Here is a 10,251-nt window from a genome sequence, read left to right on the forward strand (position 1 = left end):
GATTACAGTGACATTATTTACATGAACGCTCCTACAAGAACCCTGCAGATGTTGGATGCTGCAGATGTTGGATGCTGCAGATGTTGGATGCTGTCTATCATGGTGCACTAAGATTCATAACTGGCTGTAACTACCGTACTCACCACTGCACCCAGTATTCACTGGTTAACTGGTCACCATTAACTTCACACAGACTCTCCCACTGGTACATTTTCATCTTTAAATCACTTCTTGGTCTGCTGCCTTCATACATCTCCTCCTACATGTCTCTGTGTGAGTGCAGCTACGGAGTGCGCTCTCAGGACATTATTACCTGCAGTGTTCCCTCAGTGAGGACTGAACTAGACAAAAGGACCTTCTCCTACTCCGCTCCTGTTTCCTGGAATATCTTGTAAAAAGATCTGAAGCTCTCAACCTTGTCCTCTCTAAATGACTTTAAGGGTGCATTCACACCAGCCCTGATTAGTCGCTTTAATCGAACTCTAGCTCGTTTTCCTAGAAAGTCCGGTTCGTTTAGGGAGGTGTGAACGCGCCATCAAACTCTGTCACGGAACAAAAAGGTGAACTCTGGCCCGGGCTAAAACCTAGGTCTCGGTCCGGTAGAAGAGAACTCCAGTGGTTCCAGTACAGTGTGAATGTAAACGGACCGAGCCCCGCTCCGCAGGACAAACACATTTCTCTTATACGGAGCCGTCAGCTGACTTGTGTGGAAAACAATATTCTCCATGGTCTTCTGTCTCATCTTCTGCTCATGCTAAGTCCATTTTTGAAAAATGACAAAATATAACTCCTAAAACTGCTAAAACTTGATGCCACTTCGTTTTTATTTACAGAAGAAGAAGAAGAAGTGTCTTCAGGGGTTTTTGTGTCGTTTCTTTCAGTAGTTCTTGGTGCAGCGCCCCCACAGGTGAGGGGGGGAACAGGTTGGTTCAACAGGTTGCTTCAACAGGTTGACTCGACTGCACAGTGCAGTGTGAATGCAAACTCACCAGCTCAAATGTAACAAAAGCTCATGAATATCGGTCCAGAACCGAGTCTACCGGACTATCTGGTGTGAAAACAACCTAAGAATCTGTTGGACTCCTGGCAGGGACCAACGCAGACATGTTCCTGTTTTTAGTTTTATACATTCACCTTAGAATCTAGCTGTTTTTTTGTTACCTTTTTCTTTTAGCCATCCTATTTGTAAAAAAAACCTGCAGTATGACTTTTTATAACTGTCCATTGTTGTCATCATTCTTTGTTAAATCAGGTCTCTCTTGTAAATGAGTCCTCGAGGCTCAATGGGATTAACCTGTAGAAATAAAGGTTGAATAAAAAAAAAGGTCTGGCTACCATTTTAAATGGACTTGACTCCAAATGTTAATCAGTGGTAGATGAGCATCAAATCATTTGCTGGGAGTTTTTGAAATCTGTCCACTAGTTCATGAGATACTTTGTTAACACTAAAAATGAACTAACACACACACACGAGCAAAAACACAATATACCTTTCACCTTCAAGCAACAAATAACCAATTAATGCAACTAGGAAAAGAGACTGCTTAAAGCTAAACATTTCCCTGAATATGGTTAAATTGTTCAAATGTGTACCGCCCACATATCTTCTACAAAAATCGGAAATCTTTTTTATTTTATATTTTTTGCAGGCATACTTTAACGGTAAAGAAGAAAGTGCTACAAGATGAAAAATTTTGTGCGAGTCAAGCCTGAAACAGTGACGCAGAAAACAGAATGGAGATGTTTACAACATCAAAATGTATTTTTTAATTGTTGTGATGGTAAAACCTTTTGTACATTCCAGTTGTAGACAAAACCCAGTGTAAGTGAACTAAAGGAAGCTCTATAATCGTTTCATCTCATGTACATAAACTGAAGAGCTTATGCTACAGTAAAAATTCCAGTTACAAACTTTCAGTACAAATATACAGAAACGCCTCAGTGCCAACATTTGATTCTGAATGTAGCCATGAGAGTAAATCAAGACATGACATGATATCCAGAAAGGGAAACTGACATGAGCTTATTTTGATTGAACTCATTGACACATTTTCTTTTGCTCTGCTTTAGAGTTTGTCAGTTTTGACCATTCATCTCAAGCCCTGCCGCCCCCAACCTTCACCCCCTTCTTCCACCTGACTCTTCAGTCTGTCAGAAGGACCATCTCCCCCTCGCTCCTCTCTCCCACATCACTTTCCTCTCCTTCACTGTAGGGGGGCCGTGTTCGCACTCGTTCCGTCTCTCTATCCCTAGGTTGAAAGGTGGGCGTGGCCTGGCTCTCGGCTCTGGGTGTGGGTGGGATTTGTGGTAGATAATGCTCCATCAGTGCAGGGTGAAAAGACATGTTTGGGACAGGGGCTGATCCTCCGCCTCCTGAGTACTGGCCATCGCTCTGGGAGTAATGGATCTGTGGTGGCTCTGTGTGACTGAAAAAACATGAAGTGATATTTAATATCTGACCGTTACATCCATCAACACAAAACAATGTTCACAGTCATTGGTTTAAGAATGAACATAAACCTAATGGTCTGCTTTCAATGATTTAATCTCATGATTCTGTTGAAATATTGTGCAGATCCCTCCCTGTCCCACTCTGCTGCTCTTCTTTCATGTTAAAGTGCCTGTCAGGTAGTTTACTGTATATACAGCCAGACAACCATTGCAACAATGAAAGTACCAGTGAATGACACACAGACCCTTTCCAAAAAAGTAGAATATCATGGAAAAGTTGTTTAACTTCCATAATTCCATTCAAAAAGTTAAACTTTAATAGATGATAGATTCAGGACCCACAATTTAAACAATTTCAAGTATTTATTTGTTTATTTTTACATAATTTGAGCTTCCAGCTCATGAAACCCACAAAAACAGGATTTCAAAAAAATTAGAACACTGTGAAGAAATCAGGCCAAATGTTGCAGGACATGAATGTTTTAAACTGAGTGTGACACTAATCATCTACTAAACTCAAAGCACCGGCACAGGTTTCCACAGGTGTCATTAAATTACTTCAGTTCAGTTCAATATGGTGTCTTACCCATCCATAGGATGGGTAAGACACAACAGTTCATAGCTAAGGAGGCTGGCTGTTCATAGAGTGCTGTGTCCAAGCATCTCAATGGAAAGTCTAGTGGAAGGACAACATGTGTCAGGAGAAGATGCACCAGCAAAAGAGATGACTGTGAGCTTCAGCAGATCATCAAACAGAGAAGATCCAGAATCTGTCAGAGATCCAGAAAGACTGGAATGAGGCGGGAGTCACAGCTTCAAAAACCACCACACTTTGACACATCCAGGAGATGGACTACAACTGCCGGGTTCCTCGGTCCTCTTTTCTCATGAATGTAAAGTGTGACTTTCATTCAGAAATCAAGGTCCAAGGGTTTGGAGGAAGAAGGGTGAGGAACAGAACCCATACTGCTTGAGGTCCAGTGTGACATATCCACAGTCAGTCATGATCTGGGGTACAGTGTCCGGTGCAGGTGTTGGTAAACTCTGCTTTGTTAAATCCAAGGTCACAGCAACAGTCTACCAGAATGTTTTAGAGGACTTCATGATTCCTTCTGCTGAGGATCTGTATGGAGATGCAGATTTCATCTTCCAGTAGGACCTGGTCCCTGCCCATGCTGCCAGAAGCACCAAAACCCGGTTTGATGCCCATGCCATCACAGTGCTTGACTGACCAGCCAACTGGCCGGACCTAAACCCCATTGAGAATTTATGGGGTCTTCTCAAGAGGAACATGAGGAGCACCAGAGCAACAACAAAGAAGATCTGACAGCATCAAGGAAATCTGGGCTTCCGTAACTCCCAGTCAGTGCCACAGGCTGATGGTCTCAGTGTCACATCGAGGCAGAGATTAAGACAAAGGGATTCACAACCAAGTATTGAAGACACATATCGTTTTGAAAGTACCATATTTTGATTGATTTGTTGTGATCCTGATTTATTTCTTTTTTTCTGCAAAAACTGAGAAGTGTGTGAGCTGATTTCTTCTCAGTATTCTATTTTTTAAATCCTGTTTTCATGGGTTTCATGGGCTGGGAACCCAAATTATGTAAAAATAAACAAATAAATATTTGAAATCATTTAAACTGTGGGCCCTGAATCTATAATTTATTAAACATTAACTTTTGAATGGAATTATGGAAGTTAAACAAGTTTTCCTTGATATTCTAATTTTTTGGAAAGGGTTTGTAAGTTAGAGATTTTTCCCAAGACATATTGAATCTGGCATGGGGAATTCTAGAAAATATAAGTTGAAAAGTTAAATAAAGGCATGTGCTTTTAGATCAACCAGTTTTATGGACTCTTTGGGTTAAAATGACTGTTAGTACAGCTATAGATTGGTTATAAGGACCTATATACCTGGACAGTTCCCACCTGCCTGAAGACTGCCACCATCATCCCAGTCCCAAAGAGCTCTACAGTGACTGGTCTGAATGACTATCGGCCAGTGGCCCTCACCCCGATAGTCGCTAAATGCTTCGAAAAACTGGTCATGACTCGCATCAAAACAACCATCAACATCATCGAGGACCCTCATCAGTATGCATACCGTGAGAACCGATCAACAGAGGATGCCATCTCCTCTGTGGTCCACACTGCACTCAACCACCTGGAGCAGAAAAACTCTTACGTCCGTATGCTCTTTGTGGACTTCACATCCGCCTTCAACTCCATGATCCCCCAAACCCTGATGGACAAACTATCCACACTAGGACTAAGCCCCTCCATTTGCAACTGGGTACTAGACTTTTTAACAAACAGACCACAGTTAGTGAGGATCCACAACCTCTCCTCCTCCACCATAACCCTTAGCACCGGCTCTCCTCAGGGATGTGTGTTGAGCCCCCTCCTGTTTACTCTGCTCATGTATGATTGTGCAGCTACCCATCCAGGCTGTCACATTGTAAAGTTTGCAGATGATACAGCGGTGGTGGGATGCATCACAAACAATGATGAGTCCAGCTACAGGCAGGAGGTGGAACACCTGGAGAGCTGGTGCAGAGAGAATAACCTTCACATCAATGTGAAGAAGACAAAGGAGATGATTGTGGACTTCAGAAGGAACAAAAACACCTACACCCCCCTGAACATAAGAGGATCTGCGGTGGAAGTGGTCTCCAGCTACAAGTACTTGGGTGTACACATGAATGACAACCTCAGCTGGAGCAACAACACCACCAGCCTGATCAAGAAAGCTCATCAGAGACTCTACTTCCTCAGACGGCTGAGGCGAGCTGGTCTGGAAGCTCAGTCCTCACCTCCTTCTACAGGTGTGCAGTGGAGAGCATCCTGTGCTCCAGCATCAACGTGTGGCATGGAGGCTGCACAGCTGCAGAAAGAAAAGCTTTGCAGAGAGTGGTGAAGGCTGCACAGAAGATGTTGGAGTCAGTCTCCACACCATCACAGACATCTACACCTCCAGATGCAGGAAGAGGGCCACCTGCATCATGAAGGACCACACTCACCCAGCACACACACTTTTTGCCCCACTCCCCTCAGGAAGGAGGTTAAGGAGCATTAAGTGTAGAACCACTAGACTGAGGAACAGCTTCTACCCTGAGGCTGTTAGACTCATCAGAGTCAGAGTCAGAGATTCTTTATTGTCATTCCACCTCATGTGGTACATGTGGTGGAGCGAAATTATGTACACAGGGTCCCAGTTACATCCAACAATAAAATGTAAAATAAAAACAGTAATAACATCTAAGATATGAACTAAGAAAAACATCAACTAAATATACACTAAGCACTCATAACATAAAACATTGAACATCAGCACAAACATGAATCTCATGAATCTCTAACTAGAATAATCACTGTGAAAAATCACATCATGTTGCTGCTGATCTGTTTGATGTTGCTGCTGATCTGTTTGATGTTGCTGCTGATCTGTTTCATGTTGATGTGTTCATGCGTGTTCATCTGCTCACACAGACTCATGTTTGTGCTGCTGTTCAATGTTTTATGTTATGAGTGCTTAGTGTATATTTAGTTGATGTTTTTCTTAGTTCATATCTTAGATGTTATTACTGTTTTTCTTATACATTTTATTGTTGGATGTAACTGGGACCCTGTGTACATAATTTCGCTCCACCACATGAACCACATGAGGTGCGAACAACAAAAAAGAATCTCTGACTCTCTGATATATTTGCTTTTGCACCAGTAGAGAATGGTGTGGTAATTGGTAGCTGTGATCATGCAGCACTCGGTCAACCGTCAGCACGACTACAGATCTTTGATGAAATTTGTAAAACTGTTTGACAAAGCAAGACAAGTTGACAAGTTTTAAACCTGAGACCTTTTTTGGTCATTTTAAAATGAGACATTTTAGAAAACTGACAGATTTTGAACACTCAACAGTCATGTGACAGAAGACCTGGAGTTAATTGGCAGTACAAGTTGTAATTGTTTTCTAAGAGGATTATGTTCTCCTAAATGAAGTTTTGTGTTAGGTTGCTGTTATGTTGTGATATTAATGCCACAAAGCAAAAAGGTCTTAAACCAACAACTGTTTACATTTTTGACTTCTGCCTTATTCAAATTAACAAGCTAAAGTTGTTATAAAAAATAATTTTAGCTGCAGATCACATTCTAAAATTAGCCCAATTGTGATTTTAGACTCATTTTAGTTTGTCTTGAAGAATAAAAAGCAAAGTTGGAGAGCTGTAGGCTACAGCGCTGTGGTTTCTCTCCAAACTGTGTGAAACTTGTCAGCCTTCATACATGTTTTTATCTACCTGTGGGTGTAGGTAGCTCTCTGCTCCTGTCTTCGGCTCTTCATCATGGCTTTGTACTCGCCCACCCTCAGCCTCCGTCCCTCCACTATGCAGGTACGTTTAGGTCGGGGTTTGTATTTGTAGTCTGGGTAGCGCTCCAGATGCTGCCTGCTCAGTCTTGCCTGCTCTTCATAGTATGGCTGCTTCTCCTGGTTGGACATAGCCTTCCACTTAGAACCTGAGGAGCGAAGATAAACTGACATTAAAGGGATAGTCTGGTGATTTTTGAAGTGATGTTCCATCAAATAAGTATCAAAAGTCGTCATCTGTAGCAGTCATAGAACACAGAGTGTGGAAAAAGAAGAAGTCTTACTCTAGGCTTATAGTCTTAGCAAAATCGAAATGTAAGTTTATGTCATTGCTCAAGATATATATTTTTGTAGTAACACGAATATTGCTGGTCAAGTGAGTGATAAACAAAACAAATGGTGTATTTCAAAAGCGTGGAGATTTAATTACTTAATGTAGTGGTCTTTTAGACCAGTAGAATCTTTTTTAAAAGGAGTTGTTTTATAAACCTGAAAAACAATGTTAAAAAGGCCCTCATTTGGTTAGCCATTAGTCATTAGCCTAGCCTGCAGGAAGACTTCTGCTCTTCTCCCATCCTCTGTGACTGACATCAGAGTTTGATAACTGTTGGACATCACTTCAAAAATGACCAGCATATCTCTTTAGTTTTAAGGTGCTTGTTTTGTTCTTGTTGTGCCTTGGTGTTGTTCTAAACTCACCCAGGATCTTGCTGATAGATGAGTTGTGCATGTCAGGGAAGGCTTGTAGGATTCTCCTGCGTTCATCTTTGGCCCACACCATGAAGGCATTCATTGGTCTCTTTATGTGGCCGGAGGAGGAGGTGGGCCGAGTGCCAGTTAAGCTGCTTGGGACAGAGACAGGCAGGCCACCTGTGGGATAAAGATGCATACAGTTTTAAAAGTTTTAGATGTTTTACATCTATTGCATACATTTCAAACTGAACATTATTGCTCACCACCAAAATGTGAAATGCAGACTAACGATCCATCGTTAGGCTGATGGTCCTCCTTGATCATGTGAACAACTAGTTTTGAATGTCAGTAACAAACTGGTTGATCCACTATGAGAAGGTGCTATTTATTAGACTGAGCTGAATACAGCACCTCAAACTGAAGAAGTCTTTTGGATGAAAGACGAAACGTTTCTACAATTTTTTGTTTTTAAACCCGTCTAGAGAACTAACTTTTTTAGATTGTTCTACCTGGATTATTGAGCATGCATCAGGATATGCAGTTACATGCCAGGGAGACAGAAAAGTGGGTGAAGAATTTATCTGACAGACAGCTCACCCAGCAGGAGACAGAGATTCTTGCCAGGGGACTGAACTTTGCGGTTGCACCAAGTAGAATTCCTCTGGTGGAGATGATCACAGCCACAGAATCAGCCATCCGCAACAACAAAATTAAAGAGGGTGAAGCAGAACAGCTCAGAATCAAAGTTTCATCCTGCCTCAGCAATGCCAAACCACCACCTTCCAACATCAGTAGAGAAGAGAGGGACGCACTCACCACTCTTAGCAAGGACAAAAACATCATCATTCTCCCAGCAGACAAAGGAAGGTGCACAGTGATTTTGAACCAGAAAGACTATCATGAGAAAGTTATGACACTCCTTAGTGACTTAAACACGTATGAACCTCTGAAAAGAGATCCAGGAAGTGGTTACAAGAAGAAATTTATGGATTGCCTGAAAAATTTGGAGCAGGACAAGGCTATTGACCGTTTTCTGTACCACAGACTGTACCCAGGGGAGGCCACACCTAGTCTGTATGGTTTACCTAAAATCCACAAACAGGGTGTACCTTTAAGACCAATTTTTAGCATGATTAACTCTGTCACTTACAATGTTTCCAAATATCTGGCGTCTGTACTCATCCCTTTAGTTGGCAGCTCAGAACACCACATACAGAACACCATGGACTTTGTGGACAAGGTGAGGGATGTCATCATGGAGACTGATGAAACAATGGTCTCTTTTGATGTCACATCACTCTTTACGTGCATTCCTGTTGATGATGCAGTAGAGGTGGTCAGTTTAAAATTAAAATCAGACACCACTCTGAGCAGCAGGACCACGCTTTCCACAGAACAACTGTGTCAACTCTTGAAACTGTGCCTGCAGTCAACCTACTTCACATATGGGGAGCAATATTATAGGCAGAAACATGGGTGTGCTATGGGGTCTCCAGTTTCTCCTATTGTTGCCAACCTGTACATGGAGGAGGTAGAAAAGAGAGCCTTGACGTCCTTTTCAGGGACACCACCAAGTCATTGGTTCAGGTATGTTGACGACACCTGGGTTAAAATTAAATCTCAGGAAGTCCAACATTTTACTGACCACATCAACTCTGTGGATAAATACATTAAGTTCACACGAGAAGATGTAAAAAATGGCAGGTTGGCTTTCTTGGACTGTGAGGTCTCAGTCTCTGATAGAGGACATTTGCAAACTGAGGTGTACCGCAAACCCACCCACACAGACCAGTATTTGCAGTTTGACTCCCATCACCCTTTGGAGCACAAGTTAGGAGTCATCAGGACTCTGTACCACAGAGCAGACAGCGTCCCCACTAGCTCAGGAGCCAGGCAGAAGGAGAAATCCCACACAAGACGGGCTCTAGAGCAATGTGGATATCCTAACTGGGCCTTCCTGAAACCAGAGAAGAAACCCAAACAGGACTCCAGTCAGCCATCAGGTGAAAAGGAGGAACCCAGACCCAGACCAGTGGTCATTCCATATGTTGAGGGAGTATCAGAGAAACTGAGACGTTTATTTTCTAAACATAACGTCCCAGTGGCTTTTAAACCCCAAAATACATTACGGCAAAGACTGGTTCATCCCAAAGATCCAGTCCCCTGGCACAAACAGAATAATATTGTGTATGCTGTTCAGTGTCAGGAGGGTGATCAGTCTTACATCGGGGAAACTAAACAGCCACTGGCCAAAAGGATGGACCAGCACAGAAGATCAACATCATCAGGGCAGGACTCTGAGGTCTACACTCATCTCCAGGCCAGAGGTCACTCTTTCAGGGATGAAGATGTTCACATCCTGGACAGAGAGGAACAATGGTTTGAGAGAGGAGTAAAGGAGGCCATCTTTGTGAAAAGAAATCGTCCATCATTAAACAGGGGTGGAGCCTCCGGGTTCAACTGTCCCCCTCTTACAATGCTGTTATTGCTAGTATCACTCAGCCCACAGACTTAACATTTTTAGATATGCAGACTACCTTTTCTTTTCTCTCTGTACACCGGTGAAGACAGACGTTTTTCCTGGTGCTCCATATCCCCTGCTTGCACTCTTTCGTCCTGTGAAACCTTAAAGAGCCTCTTTTTCTCGTGCATACCTTCCTAATTCGAAGGATCAGCTGGTCTCTCAACAAAATTGATCAACTTCTCCCGACAGGAGTCAGGGTAAGGAGGACCCTCTTACC

At 42.6% G+C, this 10,251-nt stretch overlaps 1 protein-coding gene across 1 annotated transcript in view; it reads right to left on the bottom strand.

Moving 5' to 3' along the window:
• Positions 1–2,030: 2,030 nt before the first annotated feature.
• Positions 2,031–10,251, bottom strand: part of LOC119412093 (transcription factor SOX-13) — a gene marked incomplete in the record, with an annotated part of 29,656 nt that continues 21,435 nt past the window's right edge. Inside the window, 3 exon segments of the mRNA XM_037679069.1 lie at positions 2,031–2,426; positions 6,750–6,966; positions 7,517–7,687. Of these exon segments, the coding sequence (XP_037534997.1) occupies positions 2,144–2,426; positions 6,750–6,966; positions 7,517–7,687 (671 nt within the window).

Source organism: Nematolebias whitei, chromosome 7 (genome assembly GCF_014905685.2).
Source record: "Nematolebias whitei isolate Nwh7 chromosome 7, NemWhi1, whole genome shotgun sequence".
Classification (NCBI taxonomy): domain Eukaryota; kingdom Metazoa; phylum Chordata; class Actinopteri; order Cyprinodontiformes; family Rivulidae; genus Nematolebias; species Nematolebias whitei.